We start from the raw sequence: 25,399 nt of genomic DNA on the forward strand, positions 1-25,399 counted from the left end.
CACAACAAGATTAAATGCAATATATTTCTTTCACATGTAATAACTCGTTGTTTCATCTGACTCCATAAATGAAAAGGTTTTAATGATATCTGTGCATCATTAAAGTGAACGAATATTTGATTGTTCTGTTAAACTCTGATTATACTTTACCCGCGTAGATCAGGAAGCTATATCGCTTCGAGTTCCTCACCAGGTCTCCGGCACAATTTTGTCAGTTCCAATGACCCAAAACAGAGGTATTTGGCTAAATATCTGAGATTTGCCGTATTCCCACATGCACAATCGAAGATATGTAATACTTAGCCCCCTTGGATGCCCCTCAGGAACTTAATTCAATCGTTTACTTTAGTAGAGTCTTCCTTTGACCACCATTTAAGAACATTAGTCGATCAACTTTACCTTTCTTCAAAATGGCTTTGTCTGGCCAAGCTCGTGGCTTTTCCCACGTAAACTTATCTAAAGTAACATTAAATTAGAACAGAGGTCATCGACGCATTCAGATCTAGGCTGATCAAACAGCATCTGCTGATTCTAGACAGAAACTTACTCGTCTCCTCATCCAAGCACACGTGAATTTAGGTATTGAGTATTAGTCGTCACTAATCCCTGACGCAAACTTGTGGAAATATACGAATCCGACAATCTACTTGGGAAAACAAATCTCAGAGTCGGTCAGAATACAATCAAACGTTTACAATTTATTGATCAGGTAATGAAGCAATAATTCAAAATCCAATTCATAAGAATAAAATCATTGGTTGAACATGTCATAACAACAATTCAGAAATAGAGGAATTTGTAGAAATTATTACCTGTCAACAAAACTACACACAGCATTTGTGTGGGAAGTCAGCTTACAGACTCCCCGAACGTTTTTGCACCTTTTCCTTATATACCCAGCTAATTCAATATTCTTACCAAATGGTGGCGTCTGTCTTTATAATTACAATTTGGTTCCCTGTTGAGGGATTCACACCGTGAGATCAGAATTTGTACTTGAAAGGGTTCTTGTTTTACATACAGGAGGTATAGTCTGAATGGGGGATCTGGGGGAGGAAAACACCTTTTTAAGAGACACATGACTTTTCTCATATTTTATAACTTCTTTTAGCTTTTCATTATGGTTGGGAGAATGAGACCATTTTACCAGGTGCACAGGGACACTTTAAATGATATCAAACATGTATAGTTACTTCTTGTGCATACATTAACATTGCATAGGTTTTTAGTGTATTTTAGGTGAGCAGGAGGAGGGGGGTGAAGGGGAAATAGTGTGTGTGAAGTGTGAGCTGCACTGTGTGCTGCATCTCTGAAGTTCCTTTTACATCTGCAGGAGATAGTTCAAGTGTTAATTTTCAGGAGGGCCTTTTGTTTCGTCGAGGGGTTGAGCAGACATATTGGCACCAGCCTTACACCGCGCTCAGCAACCTCCCAAGCCAGACCTCAGGACTATTATTAACAAGAAGCGGAAGTCCTGATGGTCTGGCGCCCAATCTGGTGGGGATAGTCCCCCGCGGGATGGGGCGCGTTCAAGATCTCTTCGCCCCTTCCCGCTACCCTCACAAAACCACCCTGCTCCCCGCCACTTCTCGTGCTTCGCTTATGTTAGATGTTCCGTTGTTTCCGGCTGTCATTCCGGACGCGGAACATCTAACATCCCCTCAAAAGGAAGTATTAAAATTAATACCACTCTCAGAGAGTCTGGCAGCGTGGAAACTTCTGCCAGGCATTTCTGCGTGGGTATTAAGCAAGATAGGATACAGAATCCAATTTATTCGCCGTCCTCCGCGTTTCAACGGCGTGGTTTTCACTTCCGTGAAACTGGAGCTGATGCAGCCTTGTCACCCCGCACATACACAAAATGCATGGATGCAGCACTGGCTCCATTACAACTCCAGGGCATTCGCATTTTGAATTACATCGACGATTGGTTAATATTAGCACAATCGCGAGAGATGGCGCTCCAACACAGAGACATCGTGTTAGCTCATCTAGTTTCTCTAGGGTTGAGACTCAACACCAAGAAAAGTGTTCTTTCTCCTGCCCAGAGAACGTCTTATCTCGGGATCGTTTGGGATTCGATCACGATGCGGGCACAACTATCTCCCGCTCGTATCGAGACCATTCGGCAGACCGTGAGCAAAGTCAGGCTAGGCCAAGATCTTTCTTTGGGCCCAGGACAAGTTCCTGTCACTCAGGGCAGTTTACATTCCAGGGCATTTGAATGTGGGAGCAGATTTACTGTCCATGCAGACACTACCGACGGGGGAATGGAAACTCCACCCGGAAGTAGTGAAACAGATTTGGACCAAATTTTACAAAGCGGAGGTGGACCTCTTCGCCTCACTACAGACAGCGCAATGTCCCCTCTACTTCTCTCTGAGTCACCCAGCTCCACTGGGTCTGGATGCGATGGCGCACACATGGCCCAAGATGCGCCTGTATGAGTTTCCTCCAGTTTCTCTGCTCCCGGGAGTTCTAGCCAGAGTTCGCCAACAAGGGTCTTGCCTCTTGCTGATAGTGCCACGTTGGCCGAACAGAGTGTGGTTCTCGGAGATAATATCTCTCCTCGACGGCTCACCGTGGGTGATTCAGGAGAGGAGGGACCTTCTGTCTCAGGCGGAGGGCACGATATTTCATCCCAGGCCCGACCTGTGGAATCTTCACGTTTGGCCCCTGATGGGAACCAACTGAGGTACACTGGGCTTTCGCCTGCCGTTATTGAGACCATTCTGAGTGCTAGAGCTTCCTCCACTAGACAAAGTTATGCCAATAAATGGGGTGTTTTTGAAAGGTGGTGTGTTTTACACAATGTAGATACAGTCAACTGCCAGGTTGCTTCAGTTGTGGACTTCATGCAGGAGAAATTATCAACAGACACATGCCCTGCTACTCTTAAGGTTTATGTGGCCGCTCTTTCGGCTTGCCACGCCTTGGTAGACGGGGCGCCACTCGGGAGACATCCTCTGCTCTCTCGCTTCCTTCGGGGGGCCAGGCGACTGAGGCCTCCAATAAAAACCAAGATCCCTTCATGGGACTTAGCTACAGTTCTCGAGGGTCTGGTTGAAACCCCCTTTGAACCTATAGAATCAGCGTCTGATAAACTTCTGACTCTAAAAATGTTTTTTCTCATGGCAATAACTTCCTTGAAGAGAATTGGGGATATGCAGCCTCTGTCTATCTCTCCATCCTGCTTAGACTTTGCCCCAGGAATGGTGAAAGTTATTTTGCATCCACATCCTGATTACCTGCCTAAGGTTCCATTTTCGGCTGTACATCCGGTCATTCTAGAGGACTTCTGCCCTCCACAGTTCACAACGCCGGAGCAGGAGAAATCTCATAGACTGTGTCCAGTCCGTGCTCTTCAGGCTTACATCCACCGCACTAGCCAGTGGCGTAAGTCAGAGCAACTGTTCGTCTGTTATGGTGGTAGTAACAGAGGAGCAGCTGCCACCAAGCAGACCATGTCTCATTGGGTCAGGGATGCTATTGCTCTTGCTTATGAGGCGTGCGGTCAAGCTTCGCCTATAGGTCTTAGGGCTCACTCTACCAGGGGGGTCGCCTCCTCTAGTGCTTTGGCAAGGGGTGCCCCCTTACAACAGGTTTGTAATGCGGCAGGTTGGTCCTCTCCGCACACATTCATAAGATTTTATAGTTTGGATGTTCATGCCACTCCGGGCTCTCATGTCCTTGAGTCAACGTCACAAGTTAATGTCTGAGGCCTTCTTGCGTTCTTGTGGGCACACCTGCACAACCGTGGGGTCCAGACATTTCCAAGCACGGCGGCGTGGGTATTCTCGTTCCCAATGCGCTGAGCAGCGCAGCATCGATTGTAGCTTTCGAAAGGGAACGTTCCGGTTACTTAACTGTAACCTTGTTCCCTGAGAAAGCGGAACGAGATGCTACGCTGCTTTGCCGTGCTGAAGATGTCCCAGGACTGCTCTTCAGACAAAATATCCCGATGATGCACCTGTGGCTCATCTATTTATAGCCTTGTGTTGCGGGTGCGCGCCGATGACGTCATCGATCGAGGCTATATTACCTCCGGGTCAATTCTATCGACGTGTTACACACAATATTCACAGCTGGTCACGACTAAAGGCGTTCCCAATGCGCTGAGCAGCGCAGCATCTCGTTCCGCTTTCTCAGGGAACAAGGTTACAGTTAAGATATAAATATAGCCTATTTCTTAATGTAGCCCTACGTAATTATTCAAGAATTATTAAACATGAACGTATTAGTATCAGAAATTGATTTGAATACAATGAATACAAGAGCCTCTGTTACTATATTGCTCTATGTTGTAACGTTACTGAAATGAAAAAATAAACTTACCATGCATCATCTTGAAATAAAGCTTCATGTCTATAAATCCGTACTGTATGTAGTCAGTTATTTCTCTGAATAAATTATGATGTGTATATTTTTAATGTCCTGATTGAGTAACATCTATTTCAGACTCTCCAAGATCATACAAACATGTTTACTAGCATTAACAATACCGTTTCCATGTAAAATGTTATGTATATGCTAAATTAACAATTAATTTAACCACCGTTTAAATCATTACCTGCTTCAAAATCAATGCTGTTAACGATATCATTGTTGAAACATTTGCAGTTAGCCTACTGTAAGAATAAAAACACTATAAAAAATGATATAAATGATGAATAACTATACAAGGCAAATAAAGGTAGCCTATGTATACAAAGCATAAATCTTTCTTCAGATTTCAGAATGAGCACTTTGTTATTTGTTTGCTGAGGTCGTGTCCGTCTGATGTTTATTATGTTCATGATCATCTGATGTTCGCTACTGTAATGAATGTAACTTTTTAATAAGCAGGGGAAATTCCCGTCATTAAAAAAATAATCGTTTGCATGCCTGGTGTTTGGATTATAAGAATGTACATGCAGATTTAAAAACGCAGACTTGTTAGGTGATGTTTTCTCATTAAATTCGTACGATTTCCTATTAATTCAATGGAATGGATGGGAACAGTGGGGAATACCAATATGGCGGCGCTCGGCGGCTTCAATTTCATGACGTCATAAGCAATAAGAAACGAACAATGGAATTCATTTTCTACCTATTAGATTGTGTTTTATTAATGTCTACACCTACCCCAACCCTTTTACCAAGGTAACTTCAGACTCTGAATATGTATATATATATATATATATATATATATATATATATATATATATATATATATACTGCCCTCCAAAAGTATTGGAACAGTAAAGACAAAATTGCTCTGTTGGCTGTGGAGTCAAGACATTTACAAATATGATTAAAAGATGAATATGAGACAAAACTACAGAATGCCACATTTTATTATTAGCCTTTTCAACACATATATATTTTACCAGCTAAGAAATTCAGCACTTTTAGAGTTTCATCCCTCTATCTGATGTGAGCATAAGTATTGGAACAGTTGCCTCACAGGTCTTTCTAAGTGATCAGCTGTGTCCTGTTGCATTAATTCTTCAGATATTAAAAGCAGGGAATGTGTTGTATCAGTTATATCCATTACTTCTGTATTCTGAATCTTGCATTCGATGATGACACACACAAACCAGGATGAAGACGAGGGAGCTGACTTTGAGAGAAAAGCAAGCAATTTGGATGATAAAAGAAAAGAGGAAGTCAGTTAGTCAGATCCGATTGGCTGAGAAAACAACAGTAGTTGATGACAGACAAATCATAAAAGCTGTGAAAATGAATCCTAAAAGACATGTCTGTAAAATCACCAACAACTTCCAGAAAGCTGTGGTGATGCTCTGACAATCTACTGTCCTCAGGAGACTTTGACACAGAATTACAGATGCTACACAGCAAGATGCAAACCTCTGACCAGCACCAAAAATAGAAAGGCGAGATTAGAGTTTGCAAAAAAGCACAAAGGTGAGCCAGAAGAGTTTTGGAACTGTGTTTATGCACCGATGAGACAAAGATGAACCTTTATCTAAGTGATGGGAAAGCAAAAATGTGGAGAAAAAAGGGGTCTGCAGTGATCCCAAGCATACAGCCTCATCTGTAAAGCATGGTGGAGGTGGTGTCATGGCATGGGCATGCATGGCTGCCTCTGGAACAGGCCTTCTCAACTTTACTGATTACTTAATGCATGATGACAGTAGCAGAATGAATTTGAATCTTACCTTTTAAAAGTTCATCTCAGCAGTCTCTTCTGCTGCATCTCTATGGCGCTGATAGTATTAGCGCAAACTTCAGCAGCAACATGTATATAAACCATGCGGTATTAAAGAGACAGCTCGCACAGTGGGTCCAAGTGAAGTCGTTTACAAATGTGTCCACTGTAGCTCGCTTTATAGGCAACAATTGAAGATATTAGAAGACATTTTTGTCGTAAGAGTTTTATGGTAACAGCATATCAACATGATGATGATGAATTTGTAACTAAATGTAATTAACATCAAAATAAATTCACAAGAGCAAGTATATTGTTTGCACGTGTTTATTTACATTAAAGGCAAAATAACTGAAATGATAAGAGAACAAGTATAGATCTGGAACTTCTTTAAGTCTGTCTAAATATAATGTAGTAAACTTTCCTTAGGAAGGTGTGCTAGACACTGATTAATGTAACATAAAAATAAAATACATATTCATATATTTTGCTATTGTATTGTGGAGTGTCACTTTCATAAACTTTTCTAGTTGAGTGAGTTGAACTTTTCTATTTCTATATAATGCTAAATATTACAATGTCATAGCACAAGAGCAGTGATCAGCAATAATGATAAGCTTAATACTCACAATAAAAATAATAAGGTCATATAGATCATAACAGTCTCGGAGGTAAGAAGTGGATTATCCTTCACCTGAAATGCGAGGCAAATGTTGGATCACAATAAGGAACCACAGTTTCCACAAATCCCTTTACTCGATTGGGATGTTCTCTTTTATTCTGGATGGCAAGAGCAGCGGCTGTTGTATCGAGCGTATTTTGCCGTATTAAACACATAAATTCTTCAAAAAGAACACAAAGAATGGCCATCTCAGTTCTCAGCTACCATAGTTGCAACACTTGCGTTATCAGAATAGAGTGTTCAACGCACCACCGTTTCCGTTTATTAAAAAATGCCCACATTCTCTCTGCGTATCCCTGACGACCATGTTAACATAAAATCATGCTGTTGTACCCATAGATATGTATAGGTAGTTCCCCATTCGACCGCTCCAAGCATGTAGACGCATCCGCCATCTAAATACTAAGGAATCTGCCTATACATATCTATGATTGTACCTGCATAAATGGTCATGTGACATGCATTTTCGGTTGTGTAGTTTAGACGTTTGTAACACTGTAAAAATGCCAGTGTAGACAAGGTTTGTTAAAATAAAAATGCACTATTGTAAACAGGGCCTCAATAACTGCCATCAGCTGTCTTTAAATATCTTTAGTGGAGGGTGAGTAATTGATGACAGAACTGTCCCTTAAATGTTCTTATTTTCATAATAATTAGGTCAACAACATTAGCCAGGGTTAAAAAGGGCTTTAGTCTGGGGTTAAAAAGATACTTTGGGTTAAGTGCAGTGTGAAAAGCCCTTGATTTGCATCTTATGCCATCACTAAAGACAAATGGTGACATTTACTTGAAAACATCAGTTCTGTCGCTGTTGACATACACAAACAGGAAGTGTCTGCTTTTTTATTTCGTGCAATATCTTTTGGAAAAACCCTGAAAAATGAGCTGCCATCCGAGACAGTCATTTATTTCCAGACAGTCATGTCTTCCTCATTCAATTCATATTTACTACCTGAACACAAGCCTCAGTGGCAGAAGTTACTCAGTATCCTTGCTTTGACTTTTTGCGCTGCTATATTAGTCATCAGCTCAGAGCTGCTGCTGGGTATGAATTATAATAAAAAATGTGATATCTTACCGTTCAAAAGTTTGGGGTCATTATGTTTTTAAAAAGAAATTAATACTTTTATTCAGCGAGGATACATTAAATTAATCAAAAGCGACAGTAAAGACATTCACACTGATACAAATGATTAATGTTTTAAATACAGTGGTGTGCAAAAGTGTTGGCCCCCTTCCTGATTTTTTTTATTTTTTTGCATGTTTGTCACGCTTTAATGTTTCAGATCATCAAACTAATTTAAATATTAATCAAAGATAACACAAGTAAACACAACATGCAGTTTTTAAATGAAGGGTTTTTTTTATGAAGGAAAACAAAAAAGTCCCCCCCCCCCAATATCTGGTTTATCACACCTGAGTTCAGTTTCTCTAGCCACACCCAGGCCTGATTATTGCCACACCTGTCAAAGTTACACATCATGTTGAGATCCAAAAGAATTCAGGAACAAATGAGAAAGGAAGTAATTGAGATCTATCAGTCTGGAAAAGGTTATAAAGCCATTTCTAAAGCTTTGGGACTCCAGCGAACCACAGTGAGAGCCATTATCCACAAATGGCGAAAACATGGAACAGTGGTGAACCTTCCCAGGAGTGGCCGGCCGACCAAAATTACCCCAAGAGCGCAGCGATGACTCATCCAAGAGGTCACAAAAGACCCCACAACAACATCTAAAGAACTGCAGGCCTCACTTGCCTCAGTTAAGGTCAGTGTTCATGACTCCACCATAAGAAAGAGACTGGGCAAAAATGGCCTGCATGGCAGAGTTCCAAGACGAAAACCGCTGCTGAGCAAAAAGAACATAAAGGCTCATCTCAGTTTTGCCAGAAAACATCTTGATGATCCCCAAGACTTTTGGGAAAATACTCTGTGGACTGACGAGACAAAAGTTGAACTTTTTGGAAGGTGTGTGTCCCATTACATCTGGCGTAAAAGTAACACAGCGTTTCAGAAAAAGAACATCATACCAACAGTAAAATATGGTGGTGGTAGTGTGATGGTCTGGGGCTGTTTTGCTGCTTCAGGACCTGGAAGACTTGCTGTGATAAATGGTACCAGGAATTCAGCTGTCTACCAAAAATTCCTGAAGGACAATGTCCAGCCATCTGTTCGTGACCTCAAGCTGAAGCGAACTTGGGTTCTGCAGCAGGACAATGATCCAAAACACACCAGCAAATCCACCTCTGAATGGCTGAAGAAAAACAAAATGAAGACTTTGGAGTGGCCTAGTCAAAGTCCTGACCTGAATCCTATTGAGATGCTGTGGCATGACTTTAAAAAGGCGGTTCATGCTCGAAAACCCTCCAATGTGGCTGAATTACAACAATTCTGCCAAGATGAGTGGGCCAAAATTCCTCCACAGCGCTGTAACAGACTCATTGCAAGTTATCGCAAATGCTTGATTGCAGTTGTTGCTGCTAAGGGTGGCCCAACAAGTTATTAGGTTTAGGGGGCAAGCCCTTTTTCACACAGGGTCATGTGGGTTTGGATTTTGTTTTCCCTTCATAATAAAAACTTCATTCAAAAACTGCATGTTGTATTTACCTGTGTTATCTTTGGTTAATATTTAAATTCGTTTGATGATCTAAAGTGACAAACATGCAAAAGAATTAAAAAAAATCAGGAAGGGGCTAACACTTTTTCACACCACTGTAAATGCTATTCTTTTGAACTTTATTCATCAAAGAATCCTGAAAAAAAATGTATCACGGTTTCTAAAAAAATATTAAGCACCACTGTTGTCTCCATTGATAAGAAGAATACTAATAAATCTTCTTAAGCACCAAATCAGCATATTAGAATAATTTTCTGAAGGATCATGTAACACTAAAGACTGGAGTGACATCACAGGAATAATTAATTTTTAAAAATATATTTAAATAGAAAATGGTTATTTTAAATTGTAATAATATTTCACAATATTTAATTTTTTTACTGTTTCAAATAATACTTCTTCCAAAAAAAATATATTTTACAGACTCCAAACTTTTAAATGGTAGTTTAGTTACCTTGTCATGTACTGTACATTTATTCATCAGAAAATACATGTTTCCTTCCAGTCGCCTCATATGATGTTTTTGTCATCTCATACCACAGTGTTCTGGTCCTATAACCGTCCTGACCTGGTCCCTCAGACTCCTTACCCGTATGAAGCCTCTTCCTTGAGCTACACCCTCTCCCCGCCCTCTATTTACGTCACAGATCGGTACCGGGACGCCAGATCGAACGAAAGGTGACACCTCACATCTCACAAACCTTCAGATCCATCAAGGCGACACACACCTGTTACCTTCTCACATCTCCAGTTCTCTTCATGCCACAGAGATACTGAAAATTCAGTCATTGTTTACCAAACACATTTGACTTTTTTTCCATTTAGCCACTTAGTCATAATGAATAGGAACTTCAGAAGGCAGCAAAAGCACCATAAAAGTATCGTAAAAATATCCATAAGACTTGTGCATCTTTGTGAACTTTATGAGATGAGTGGACCACAGTGAGTTGAACTCAAGAACCAGATTACTTCGATTCATAAACAAATCATTCAGAGCAGTTTTGTGAACTGAATCAATTGATTCATTGACTAGATCTGACTCGAAATAATGATTCCTACACAAATCCAGCCATGCTATTTTTCTCATTAAAGCTAGATATCATTATTTTATGTCCTTTGATTTCAGTTTGATGTTATTTACTATTTTTATGGTACATTGGAGTCCTTTTCTAAGCCTAAAAACTTTAATGTAACTGTAATTTCATGGACATGAACATGTATGCGTTTCTCTGAAGAAAGAAAGTGAAATAGGTTAGGAATGACATGAGAGTTGAGTAAATAATGACAAAACAGATCAGTTCAATTCATCAATGTTGAACTGAATCAGCTGATACATTGAAGATCTAGTTCAAAAGAATCATTCCTTCACAAATCAAACTTATGGAGATGCATACCAAGGAAAGCTAGATATCATAATTTTTGTCATATGACTTGAGTTTAAAGTTGTATAGACTACATTTCTAGTGCATTTGAGTTCTTTTTGAAGCCTAAAAACATCCACTTACTGTAATTACATTCAAAAGAGCAACAGATACTTCAAACTCCTTTTGTTTTCCACTGAAGAAAGTAAAATGAGTTAGGAACAACATGAGGGTTGAATAAATAATGACAAACCAGATCAGTTCAAATCATTAATGAATCATTCAGAGCGATTTTGTTAACCGTCTCACTAGATACATCCTTCACAAATCCAACTTTGCTACTTATCTCTGGAAATACACCCCAAAGAGAGCTAGATATCATGATTTTTGTCATTTGATTTGAGTTTCAAGTTATGCAGTCCTTTTTGAAGCCTAAAAACCTTGCTTGGAAAAGAGCAACGAATACTTCAAAATCCTTTTGTGTTCCATTGAAGACAGAGTTAGGAATAAGAGGAGGGTTGAGTAAATGATGACAAATATTTGATTTTTGTGTGAACTATTCCTTTAACTAACCAAGTCACTCGAATATAGTCAAACAATGCTACAAGGTAACACTTGGAGATCGATTTCTTATATCCTGCTCTAGCGTGAGCAGCTGACCAGGTGCTGTCATGCTACACTTGTTCTGCTGCTGGATTCTTTGTGTTTGGTTTTCACTGATCTCCTCACCTTTGACACACACCTGTTTTAAGAGGAATTCCCGTGAAAAGACCTCATAAATATTTCACCTGCTTGCTAAGGACAACTATAATAGTGGTAATGTTTTATGACACACAATACCACGAAAAGGGGCATTCGGTGCTCCTCAGCTTGAACAATGATTATTGAGTTAAAAGAGCTTAGATGCTATCTTGTTGACTTAATCAACATAATAGGCTAATTAGAGGTGGTTGCTAAGACTAACATAACTATTGCTATTGCTTAGACTTCATGTTAGGGATGTACATTTTTTCAGATGGTAAGTTTGGGCTCGGAAAGATTTTTAAAAATGTTTTTTGCTCACAAAGGCTGCATTTATTTTATTAGAAATACAGATACCAGTAATAAAAAGTGATATTTTGAATGTATGTTGAAATGTAATTTATTTCTGTGATGCTAAGCTGAATTTTCAGCATCATTATTCCTGTCTTCAGTGTCATATGATCCATCAGAAATCATTCTGATATGCTGCTCGAGAAACATTTTTAATTATCATCAATGTTGAAAACAGTTGTGCTGCTTAATATCAATAATATATTATCGTGGAAAATACTTTAATAGAAAGTTTTAAAAAACAGCATTTATTTGAAATGGTAATCTCAGTTATAAATGTCTTTACTGACACTTTGATCAATTTAATGCGTTCTTGTTGAATTAAAGTATGAATTTCTTTCAAAAAGCATCTTGCTGACCTCAGGCAGTAAAAGCGTTTGATGAAGTCCAGGGTGAGCCTGTGTTAATGAACACCCTCAGCGTCTGAAAAGTGTCACATGCTCAAAGTGCTTTATGTTCATGAGATGAACAAGGGTCTGGTTGCCATGGCAGCAATAACTCAAGAGATTATTACTGGCAATAAAAACATAAGCACATTCCAAAGTGGATATAGATGGCCGGCGCTCATCTGAAACACGTCATGGTAATGATGAGAAATGTTACAGCTCAAATGCTTTCTGTTCTGGTCTCCCTCACACACGGCCACACACATTCCCTCAGTGGCTTTTATGAGGCCACCAGCTTTGCTCAATATTCATCTGTCATGGTTTGAGGACTCTTAATTTGTCATTGAGCTTCTTCTGCTGTTCTTCTGATTCACTGCTGCTGTGGTTTCCTTTCAGATGTGCCTACTCAACTTTTACATTGGAGGACAGTGCCATCTGTCTGACATCGGAGCAAAGCACCATGGACATAGACAGAGATGACGACTCGGTGCTGGATGTCTACTTTGTGAGTTTGTGCAGTACAGTTTGTCGATTGCATCTTAGTCAGGGTCATATGGAAAATGAAGATGTGAGGAACAGAAGCACAATACGTTCAATAGGTTGTACTGTCCTATGTTTTTTTGCAAATATATTTTCAGTGTTTCATTGACTTAATATCGAGCTACACAATATAATCCACAGTACTTTTATCCCTCACAGCCTTATTTTCACTCACATTAAATTAAATATGATGCCCCTGCATAAGGTCTTTTGGATCTGCAATGATATTGTCAAAAAATTTTTTTAAATATCTGTTATTACATGTCTCTTTGGAATAGTTGATTCTGATTGGTCAGTTGCAGCATAACTATTATCATAGCAGGTAATATTTTGTGTATTGGCCTGACCAATAATAACAATGTGCTTTAAAAATCAATTTTGACTTGACCTTGATAAACATTCAGGACCAGTTATAAAACTATCCGTTTTTGTAATTTTGCATTATCCCTTACTTGTTTTTATATATAAACAATAACTTTCAGAATTGAATCTGATATTTATAAACATTTATAAATTATAATTATGTAATATAATAATGAACATTTATGCATGTATGTATTTAAATTTGTATATTTATATTTTATTTTATTATATTTTAATTCTTATATATCATTATAATGCATATCACATTAAATTCCAAGTTAGTATTTATAATTTTACAAAAGTTTATTACTATTATTGTTGTTGTTGTTACTGTTATTATTCATATTTTTAATTATAACTGTACAATAATTGTAATATTGACTGACTAACCTTATCACTGAATTTTATGAATTTAAAAAAATATATCAGATCCTTTTGAAAGTTAAGTAAGGAATAAGACTAGTCAGTCAGTGTTACATCTCTTAATTTGAAAAAGTTTTCATAATGAATAAAAATTACATTTGTAATATAAACATTTTCTTTCAGAATTTAATATATTATAAATATTTACAAATGAACACTAATTAAAATAGAAATATCCGATTATGAAATGTAAAAATATATTGTGAAAGTAATAATAAAATAATGCAAATAGTTAAAAGTTATACTGTCACTAATAACTTTTAACTGCTATAAACATTGATCATATTGTTGATCTCTTTTCCAGTAAGGAGCAAATTGAGATGATCTTCATCTCTACCCTCCTCATCACCTGCTTCTGTAGTCCTCCGGATCCTCATGTGCCGATAGCGCCACCTGCTGCCAAACAAAGAAAACATTCGCCAACACAACAACTACAAATATACGTCTGTACATCAGATCACAGTGCTAAACATTTCCTTGGACTATTTTGGGGGAATATGACTACAAGAGCTCAGATTCATAGACATCCTTAACCAAATGCTGATTGTGCTTTTGTATCCCTTACATTAAAGGCAGCTCTGGGATCGAACTGAAGACAGATGTCACATCACGTTGTTCATTGTCTTGGAAACATGCAATAATTACGCTCCTTTGATATGCAAAGATGGTTTATAACTACTATCTTCTTTACCTCTTAAAGGATCTAGACTTTAGTGACCTAGATTCAGCGCTTGGCGATTCAAACTCTAGGCAACAGAGCTGTTCAGATATTTTTAAATGTGCAATTTTCATACATTATACAAGTGTGTGTTATCGTAGTTCTCCTCACTGGAGTAATAATCCTGACGTTTTATTTCCAAGCAAACACAGTTTCTAGGAAACAACAGATGTGTGACTGTAGTTCTCAGACATCCCTTATGATCACAAATGTGTCATGTACTGTAAATGTAGGAGTGTCATTCACTGTGTAACATGCTCATATTTACTCTGGTACATCAGCTCCTGATAATCAAGAGTGGGATTCGCATCAGCAGTGCATCATTTACATATATCCAGATGCCAGAATGTTTTTATGAGCTAAAACGCAGTCAGTCTTTCATGTGGGAACGAGTGAGTTTCATTCACACATATGCATTCTCTCGAAAGATCGTTTTTCTAGAAGCGTCCAAATGATTGCTTGATATAGTGCGCTTCTGATTTTAAATGCCATGTCAGAACTGTCTTTTGAATATTATTATTGCACCTTTGTTTGTTTGAGGCCATAATTTATTAAATCATTATTATAAATTAACTTTGTGTTAGTCTGAATTTCATGTCAACCAGTATTTGGCCGTTTTGAGATTATTGCAACGTGCATTGTTTGTGAATGAGTGTCCATTTTATTTTGGCAAATTTGCATATATTTTGCTCCCATTAAATTGTGTTATGTACAGTATGCACTAAGATTCAAATGTTTGGGGTCAGTAAGATTTTTGAAAGAAGTCTTTTGTGCTCACCAAGGCTGTAATCAGATCAAAAATACAGAAAAATCATATTATGTAGTCATATCATTACAATTTAAAATAAGAGTTTTCTATTTGAATAATGTTGAAAATGTAATTAATAACGATGATGGCAAAGCTACATTTTCAGTGGCCATTACTCCAGTTTTCAGTGTCACACGATCCTTTAGAAATCATTCTAATATGCAGATTTGGTACTCAAGAAACATTATTTGATGAATATACATTTAAAAAGAACACAGTTTATTTAAAATGGAAATCTTTTGTAAATATTATAAATGTATTTAATGTATATAATGTATAGGAAAAGTTTATTTTTTTATTTTTTTATTAATTAACATACTACCCGAATTCCGGAAATGTTGGGAAGTTTTTTTACATTTGAATAAAAAGAAAACTAAAAGACTTTCAAATCACATGAGCCAATATTTTATTCACATTAGAAAATAGAGAACATTAGAACATTTTTATCCACTAAATGAGCTAATTTCAAATTTAATGCCTGCTACAGGTCTCAAAAAAGTTAAAAAAGTTTTCAATTTTTTTTAAAAGATTCAGCTGGGAGAACATCTAGCAACTAATTGACATCAGGTCTGTAACATGATTAGCTATAAAAGGGATGTCGGAATTAAAGATGGGCAGAGGCTCTCCAATCTGTGAAAGAGTGCGTAAAAACATTGTGGAATACTTTAAAAACAACGTTCCTAAACGTCAAATTCCAAAGGCTTTGCATATCTCATCATCTACAGTGCATAACATCATCAAAAGATTCAGAGAAACTGGAGAAATCTCTGTGCGTAAAGGACAAGGCCGAAGACCTTTGTTGTATGCCCGTGGTCTTCGGGCCCTCAAACGACACTGCATCACTCATCGGCATGATTCTGTCATTGACATTACTAAATGGGCTCAGGAATGCTTCCAGAAACCACTGTCGGTAAACATAATCTGCCGTGTCATCTGCAGATGCCAACTAAAGCGCTATCATGCAAAAAGGAAGCCATATGTGAACATGGTCCAGAAGCGCCATCGTGTCCTGTGGGACAAGGCTCATTTAAAATGGACTGTTTCAAAGTGGAAAAGTGTTCTATGGTCAGACGAGTCCAAATTTGACATTCTTGTTGGAAATCACGGACGCCGTGTCCTCTGGGCTAAAGAGGAGGGAGACCTTCCAGCATGTTATCAGCGTTCAGTTCAAAAGCAGGCATCTCTGATGATATGGGGGTGCATAAGTGCATACAGTATGAGCACCTTGCATGTTTTGGAAGGCACTATGAATGCTGAAAGTTATATATAAGGTTTTAGAGCAAAATATGCTCCCCTCCAGACGACGTCTATTTCAGGGAAGGCTTTGTGTATTTCAGCAGGACAATGCAAAACCACATACTGCAGCTATTACAACAGCATGGCTTCATAGTAGAAGAGTCCGGGTGCTGAATTGGCCTGCCTGCAGTCCAGATCATTCACCTATAGAGAACATTTGGCAAATCATTAAACGAAAAATACATCAAAGACGACCACGAACTCTTCAGCAGCTGGAAACATATATCAGGCAAGAATGAAACCAAATTCCAACACCAAAACTCCAGAAACTCATAACCTCGATGCCCAGACGATTTCAAACTCTTTTGAAAAGAAGAGGAGATTCTACACCATGGTAAACATGCCCCCGTCCCAACTATTTTGAGTCCTGTAGCAGGCATCAAATTTGAAATGAGATCATTGTGTGCATAAAATGATAAAAATTCTCAGTTTAAACATTTGTTTAAACTGAGAATAAAATATTGGCTCATGTGATTTGAAATTCTTCATTTTATTCAAATTCAAAACATCCCAACATTTCCGGAATTTGTGTTGTAATAAATACTAAATTAATGGTAATTAATTAATTAACTGACCCCAAACAGTAGTGTATAAATTGATGTTATAGCCTATTGCCAACTTGCTTACTTAGATGTCAGTATCAGGATTGTCAGTGAAAATATCTCATCATTCATCGCCTTTTATGTACACTTTTATGTACACACTTCGGCACTACTTGACTTCATCCTAAACTCAAAAAAAAAAAAAACTTAATCTTTCCCTCTATCTTTCTCTCCTTCCCTTGCTAGCTTGTACTTATTTGAACAATGACTGGTGTTACGAGCACTTCCTCTGCCTGATTGCCTCTTCACGATGAATCGCTTCTTGTATTCCCCAATTGTAAGTCGCTTTGGATAAATGCGTCTGCCAAATGACTAAATGTAAAATGTAAATGCACTATACATAGAAAAGAAATTTAGTGGTGAAACAGTTTTCACTCAGAAATTGCTGGTAAATTTCACAAATAATTACAAAGAAATAGCATTTATTTGTAAATTAATAATCTTCATTTACAACATGGAAAAATCTTTTACAATAACAGAGTGACAACAAGGCATTTATAGTGATTTTATATCAATAACTAAATATATTGGACAAAAAGTTAAAACTTTTTTTTCCTGTCTATGGGGTTTGTGTTTTTAGCTCATTGGGGTAAAAAAACAACAACAGAATTTTATTTTAAAACCACAAAACATTTTATATACTATTATAACTAAGATTAAAAAAAAAAATAATAATAATCTAATCTAATATATTATAGTGCATAATATACAATGTAGTAAATAGAAGTAGTAGTGGTAAGTAGCAATCAGTGTTGTCAGCACTTTTAGTATCAGTATGTCTTGACCCAATTTAAACATGCCACAATAGTGTCACTCACCAGCACCTCCCAGAAGTCTGCAGGATGTTTTGTTATGATTGTAACACATTCCCTCAGTTCTACTACAATCTTCGAGAGTTCTTCCATTCTAGAAAGTACGAGTCAGAGCTCCACCGCACCAGCTGTTGGGACACACACACCTCCTCCCCCTCCCATCGGTCAGCTCTGGACATTTGCTACTGATTTCTCAGCTGTCATACCTTCTCCCTAAATAGACCATATCAGAGAAGGGCCATTTCACTGAAATGAGGGGTGTCCACTTATCTGCAAACTAAAATGAATGTCCCCATAACAGGAATAAACAAACAGCGTGTAGTGAAAGAGCGAGAAACTGTAAAAAAAAGTCATCTCAGCTTGTCACTGGTAGATGCATAATACATTTGTATGAACAGGTGGGGATGATGAAAACCTCTCCACCCCTCATAATAAAATGGATGCATCCGTTATCCTGGTATGTTCTCCCCAATGTGCAAGATATATAAGTGACTCTTGGGGGGCCGTAATGACTGATAAACCCAAACGACAAGAAACTACACACAGGGCAGACTTTCTTCTTACGACAAACCAGAATTGATTTCATTGACAGTACATAACTTTAATTACATGCATGGTTGCTTTTTTTGAATGCATAATCTATAGAGTTATAGTGTTCAGAATGGGGAATGTGTCTATAATGTATAGATAACAGAAGTTGCCATTGACTGTGTTCAGTATTGTGGAGGTAGGAACTCTTTGGAGGCCACACTGTTGCCCAAATAAGGCATGAGGGTCAGACAATTAAAGTCAGAGATAACGTGCTTGACCATTTGCTTGAGAACACTGGAAAATTGACACCTAAAAAGTACATTTGAACATGTTTTAATGTGCCACGTCTGAATGTTGTAAGGATTAAAAATTTGTAATAATGCAACAAATTACAGGCAAGAACACTTTTTTTATGCACTGTTCAATTTTGAGATTTTTCATAACATAACGGAAAGAAAACATCCAAAATACACTTTTAAGTGTTTCTTTTATTTAGTATAGTGTTTCTTTTCTAATGCACTGAGCCAGAAATCTCCACTTCAGCCCACTGCCGGATATCAGATGGGTTTGATCATTTTATACATATTTAATTTCTAAAAACATGGTGAAATCTGGCTATTAACAGTATTTTCTGATTTATGGAGTGATAAAAAGGAAACATCCGAAATCAACAAAATTTGAAAAATAATTTTTAACCCTAGCTTTATCCAGTGTTCAAATTTCTCTTCTGGAAATGTATGCAAAGTAGTGCATATTTAATTAGATATTGCCTCATTTGTATATTTAAACATAACATTTCAGAAAACATGTAGTACAAAAATGTTTAATAATTCTAATAAAATTTTAAAGAGACGAATGCTGCTATTTTATTGTTGTGTGCAAGTATGTAGTCTGAAAGCTCAATCAAAATAAGTGTAAATGTAACACTTGAATGAATTATGACTGTATACTGCAAAGAGTTGCATGTGAACAATATGTAAGCTTTTAAACTGTAACATTCTCTGTTAGATGGGAGAAATTGCAGATCCAGATCAACTAAAGGAAGAGGGCAACAAGCACTTCCAGGACGGAGAAATCGACAAAGCCATTGAGTGTTACACCAAAGCCATTAAATCCTGTAAAGATAAGAAAGCACTGGCAGTCATCTACAGGAACAGATCAGCCTGTTTCCTGAAAAAGGTAAGAATCGTTTACACGATTATTATTACAAGCCCATATAAAACCCATCATATTTTTGCATGAATTTAATTCGATGTCTTGTTTTCCAGGAAAATTATGACAATGCCGTATCAGATGCCTCTAAAGGTATGATTCACAAATTAATCATTCTCTTTTAAATATTTTTATTCTGGTTTCAGGCTCATTATACCTTCAAACACTAACATATTACTATTGATTCATTAAAAATTTCTTCTGACCAACTGCAGCTATCGATATGGATGCCGCCGACATCAAGGCTCTGTACAGAAGATGTCAAGCCCTCGAGAAGCTTGGCAAACTGGACATGGCCTTCAAGGACGTCCAGAGATGTGCAACCTTAGAGCCTAAAAACAAGACCTTCCTCGAGACCCTCAGAGGACTCGGAGATCCAACAGAAGGTGATGATCGTTTTTGTCAAGATGTTTTTGAGTTCACATAATGCACATCTGAGTTTCTAAAGAGCTTATCTGATTTTCCCCACAGCTGAAAACATCCTTCTCAACAGACTCCAGAGTACAGAACATGTTTGACATTCTGTTTTCAGATGAATCAGATAAGGAAAAGCAAGAAAAGGTTTGAACAACTTCCTATGCTGTTCACTGTTAGCTTAAAACAGTAAAGAAAAGGCTAAATTAATGTTAAATTGCATAAGTTGCATATTTCTCAGTAAAACTGAACATGTTTGTTGGGTCCACTAGGCTGCCAACAACCTGATTGTCCTGGCCAGAGAGGACGCGGGTGCAGAGAGAATATTCCAGAACAACGGTGTGCCTTTACTCATGCAACTCATTGACACAGGAAAACCTGAGATGATCCTGGCTGCCATCCGAGCCCTGTCAGGAATGTGCACAGGCCACAGAGCAAGGGTAAGTAACAAATATTTTTGACAAATATCCCTAAATCAACATATTCTCTGAATTTATTAATTTGTTATTCATTATTAGAAAAAAATCATATAATTCATACACATAATAAGTTGTTATTTTAAATGATTGATTTTTATTTTCCTGAAAATCAAGACAAAAATACTGATTAAAATACTTTTGGTAGTTTGTGCAATAACAAATAAAATAAAATAATATAGATAAATAATATAATAAGGAATACAATAAAGGCTACAAAACGAAAACAATTGATCAAAATGCATTTTCTTGTTTTTGGCGGAAATACAAACATCCTTAAATCAACATATTCTCTGAATTTAATTATTAACAATAAACTTAGTATAATATAATATTAAGATACTCTATAATATATAGTGAAAAGCAAAAATACCGACTAAAATGTTATTGCAAGTTGCAGAGATGAATGCAATAAAAGTAGTAAGCTAATAATAAATAAAGGCCACAAAACACCCATTTTAAATTCATGGGGTCTTAAAGGAACATTCTTTTTGGTGCAGTTCTGTATTTTTCTCTGTATTTGTGACCATTTGTTTAAAATGTGTGTGTTAATAATATGTTTGGGTTTTAAAGGCAACTGCTGTCATCCACACGGTGGGAATAAGCAAACTGTGCAGCATCATGGCTGTAGATAATGAAGAGATCGCTCTGGCCACTGCAAACATGTTCCAGTGTGTCTATGACTCCCTGTCTGGAGGAGACAAGAGAAATTACGGCAAAGAAGAGGCCCTTGTACTCGGTAAGTGAAGACATCTGAGCAGATGTGAATTCAGAGTAACATTACTGAAGATTGTCATGATTTGACCCGATTGAGTGCAATTGAGTTAAAATTTCAAACTTTCTGATTTTCTTGCTCTTGTCCAATGACTGGCAGACTCTAGTAAGGATTTGAAGGATATTCTGCTTGACTTGTTGGAAATGATCGCAAGCAAGAAGGTGTCTGGACACGGCCGAGACCAGGCTCTGAACCTCCTGACCAAGAATGTGCCAAGGAAAGACAAGAAAAACACGGATAACTCCAAAGGCCTTTTCACCATTGACCATGGTATGTTATTCGTCATTATAGTACGATAGTGTCATAAATATATCACTGTTATAATAACAGTGAATAGCTGTGCATGTGCTTTAATGTATTTGGAGTATTCTAATTGAGCTCAATGAAAGGTTACATTTTTGTGATTTTTTTAAATAAAAGATCAAGATTAACAATGCAGATTAATTTTCACAGCCTTCTTCAATCATATTTACCAAGGGTGCTGATATTTTTGGCCATGACTGTATATACATTTTAAAACATTTCTCTTGTGCTTTAGGATAAGAAGGACTTCATTGAAAGGCGAGTAAAGAGGCTATTGAAAGCTGGAGTCACATCAGCTCTCGCTGTCATGGTCAAAGCAGATAATTCTATCCTGACTGATCAGACCAAAGAGATGCTAGCAAGGTAAGACTCAAAAATGGGTCAAAAGTCTGTTCTGATAAGGTTGGCAGCAAACACAGCTTGTTTCGCACTGTGAATTACTGACTTCATCAAATGAAACCATTGAAATTCAAGAGTCATTTAGACACCACAGACTATTTATTGATTGATTGATTTCTTAATTATTTTTTATTGTAATTTATTTTGGTATTACATTCTGTGTTTTTAAATCTAGACCCTGATGCTAAAACTACCATTCTAGAATCTGATGAAAATGGGCTGATGATTTGTTATCTAATATGCTGCTGAAGTTAATAATCTTTCCACCCAGAGTGTTTCTTGCCTTGGCACAAGATGTTAAAGATCGTGGCACAATTGTAGCTCAAGGTGGAGGAAAGGTAAAAGACCACAAACCAAACACAGTCCCAGTACAGTAGATACTTCAGTAAATCTTTTGAAATTAAAACATTTCTCTACTATGTGCTACAGGCTTTGCTACCATTAGCCCTGGAGGGAAATGACAAAGGAAAAATAAAGGCCTGCCATGCTCTGGCAAAGATAGCAGCCGTCTCCAACCCTGAAATCGCCTTCCCTGGCGAGAGGGTAAGATAACATTTTACATGTTTATCACTGTGAAAGTCAGAAAAGGAAAGTCAGGAAAACTGAAAGGGTCATGAAATGCTCTAAAATAAATTTTTGGAGATATTAAATTATATGTATACATAACACAGTAATGAAAACACAATGTCTTGTTTCGCATATGTTTGTGCATATAAAAATCTAAAATAAAAATTGAATACCTCATTTTCCATATATCTATCCTTTCCATAACAGATATATGAAGTTGTGCGACCACTGGTGTCCTTGCTAAACTCAGAACGAGATGGTCTAGAAAACTTTGAAGCTCTGCTGGGTCTTACAAATCTGGCTGCCTTGAATGACAAACTTCGGTAAGTGTCATAGAAAATGTCCCATCTGTCATCTGGTGATGATCTAAAAACATTTTAGCTAGGTGTTTGTTCTAAAACCCCCAACATTAAATATTAAATGCTAATAATTTAGGAAAGGCAGAATTCAGAACCAAAATTGCCAGGTAGACAAATCCAAAAACAAAATGCATTAAGACCGAGATCAACAAGACATGAGAACAAAATGTGCAGAAGTATTGCTAAAAACTAAAACTAAAGGAAGTGACCTCATAGAACTTTGTCAGGCTGAAGGAGGAACTGTAAGCACACACTGCAAAGATGGAAGGCAAAATCCAGAATCAAGTTCAAATTAAAACTTTGAATTATTTTGCTGCCTGGCAAGAACTCCTGCATCTTTCTAGAAAAGCTCATCTTTATCTCTGCAAACCACTATCTTTATTTCCACAGAGTAAAAATCCTAAAAGAAAAAGCTCTTCCAGAGATTGAGAACTACATGTTTGAGGAACACGATCAAATCAGACAAGCTGCCACAGAGTGCATGTGCAATCTGGTTTGCTGCAAAGAGGTATGAAATTACCATTTAGAACACCCTTTGCTAACCAAATGTTGAATTTTTTGTAGGTTTGGATGGAAAAATTGACCAAATTCATTCATTTCAACAGGTTCAAGACAGATATCTGGAAGACGGCAATGATAAACTCAAGCTTCTTGTCCTGCTCTGCGGTGAAGATAATGCGCAGCTTCAGAGGGCGGCTGCTGGTGCACTGGCTATGCTCTCCGCCGCACAGAAGAAACTGGCTGTTAAGATAACTAAAGTGGTATGTATCATTAACAACAGTTGTCACACTGTCATCTACCGCTTTCCTAAGTATTGTGGCAGTAGCATGGTACACATGGTACAATGTTGTTATCAGATATTCATACCAAAGATGATAGACTCTGCTATTATGTTGCTATTATGCATTTATCTACAGACTGGGCAGTGGCTTGAGATCATACAGAGATTGTGCATCCATGACAACCCTGAAATTCAGCACAGAGGTCTTGTGACGGTGTATAATATGCTGGATGCTGATGAACAACTAGCCAAGAAGCTCATTGAATGTGAATTGCTGGAAATCCTGACATATGTGGCAAAACTAGAGGACAACCCCAAGAAGCAGGATGCTATTAATGCTGCCCGCGCCTGCCTGTCTAGAGCCATGGATAGTGGATTCATCAAACCGTTTTCAAATTAAACAGAAAACAATTCATTGTGACGTATCATCAGGAGAATAGAGAATGGTCTGCTTTCTGGGAAAGTGGAAAGACTGGAAACCATTTGCAATATGTATTATTTTTTTAATTTCTACTGATAAGCATAGTTCTATTGGTTAGATGATATGTTTGTGTGGCTGTTTGTTTGATCAGTGGAATTTGGTATTTATTTTACATGCTCATTTCATGTATTTGCACTTGTGAAGTTTTGATTCACAGATAAAAATCTTTTTTGGAGAAAAGGAATCTATTTCTTCATATTATCATTACCAAAATTACCCGTTTTTAAATATATTTGTGCAAGCAAACCACTAATAAACACATTTACAATGGAACAGTTTATTGAACCCTATAAAATATTACAAAAATAAAAACTCAATTTTAGGCCCAAAATGAGCTAAAATACGCAATTTGGTCAGTTGCTGATATTTATATGGCCAGAAAGTAAGACGAAATTTTGATAGCTTTTACTGTAGATCAATGGGATTTATAAAACAGTATATCAGACTACTTGCATAAAATGCATATAAATATCAGTTATCATTCTACACCGGCCAAATAATGTCTTGATGTCTCAAATTTAAATGCGTAGTTTTAAAACCTCTTTAGTTTTCATTCTGAGGGCAAACATATCCAGTGATTGAGAGATGTACAAATGGACGTTCCTTAAAAAACAGTTTTATCATATTTAATACTTAAAATTTAACATGATTGTTCTAAAAAATGGAAAGTTGCTTCAGTCAAGTAATAATGTCTCCAAGATGCTTCAAGAGACCTACCTGCAAAGCGCACCGAGTGCAAAAGCTGCTTTAAACGCAAAGAATGGTCACACCAAATGCTGTTTTAATTTAGTTAATAGAAGTTGATTGTTAAAGACAATCTATTTATGACATTATTTTTGACAGCGTCCTCATTTTATAGCCTTTTTACACAAGTGCGTAAAACTTTTAACAGTACTGTAGCCACAGTTCTTCTGTTTTAGTCTGTCTCAGTTTGTTCTGTTTCTTCATGTCATTCCAGACAGACTGGATGATGATCAGATCTGTTGTCAAGCTCCTTGTGCAAACAAAAATCTCACTGGATTATTACAATTATGGCAAAATTAATGTTTAGAAATGTAAACTGACACACTACAGCGAAAGATAAAAATAACTGACTACTGCATTAATACTAGTGTTCTAATAATTTTGGCTACAACTATCTATCTATCTGCGGTTTTTATTATCCTATATTAATATATCTACTTCCACTTTCAAGTAAGATGTCTGCATTCCTTCAAAACTATTTTATATATGCATTACACCTACTTTGGCT

At 37.3% G+C, this 25,399-nt stretch overlaps 1 protein-coding gene and 1 pseudogene across 6 annotated transcripts in view; both read left to right on the top strand.

Moving 5' to 3' along the window:
• The window catches only part of LOC306848991 (phosphatidylinositol 4-phosphate 5-kinase type-1 beta-like), a 55,355-nt gene extending 39,856 nt beyond the window's left edge, over window positions 1-15,499 (top strand). For 3 of the 5 annotated variants that reach the window (XM_079383794.1, XM_079383796.1, XM_079383798.1), the window contains 3 exons: window positions 9,991-10,126; window positions 12,684-12,800; window positions 13,925-14,050. In XM_079383794.1, coding sequence (XP_079239920.1) covers window positions 9,991-10,126; window positions 12,684-12,800; window positions 13,925-13,937 — 266 coding nt within the window. In that variant the 3' untranslated portion in view covers window positions 13,938-14,050. Of the gene's footprint in view, window positions 1-9,990; window positions 10,127-12,683; window positions 12,801-13,917 lie in introns of all 5 variants that reach the window. The other 2 variants (XM_079383797.1, XM_079383795.1) reach the window with 1 other exon arrangement.
• Window positions 15,500-19,388: 3,889 nt separating this feature from the next.
• Window positions 19,389-24,066, top strand: LOC306849126 (protein unc-45 homolog B-like; annotated as a pseudogene). Its single transcript has 14 exons — window positions 19,389-19,559; window positions 19,649-19,685; window positions 19,808-19,978; window positions 20,064-20,153; window positions 20,279-20,446; window positions 21,056-21,221; window positions 21,357-21,547; window positions 21,796-21,923; window positions 22,231-22,297; window positions 22,389-22,502; window positions 22,734-22,849; window positions 23,276-23,393; window positions 23,491-23,646; window positions 23,803-24,066. The product of its transcript is annotated as a protein unc-45 homolog B-like (transcript).
• Window positions 24,067-25,399: the final 1,333 nt, after the last annotated feature.

This window comes from Barbus barbus (genome assembly GCF_936440315.1).
Source record: "Barbus barbus genome assembly, chromosome: 29".
Lineage (NCBI taxonomy): Eukaryota > Metazoa > Chordata > Actinopteri > Cypriniformes > Cyprinidae > Barbus > Barbus barbus.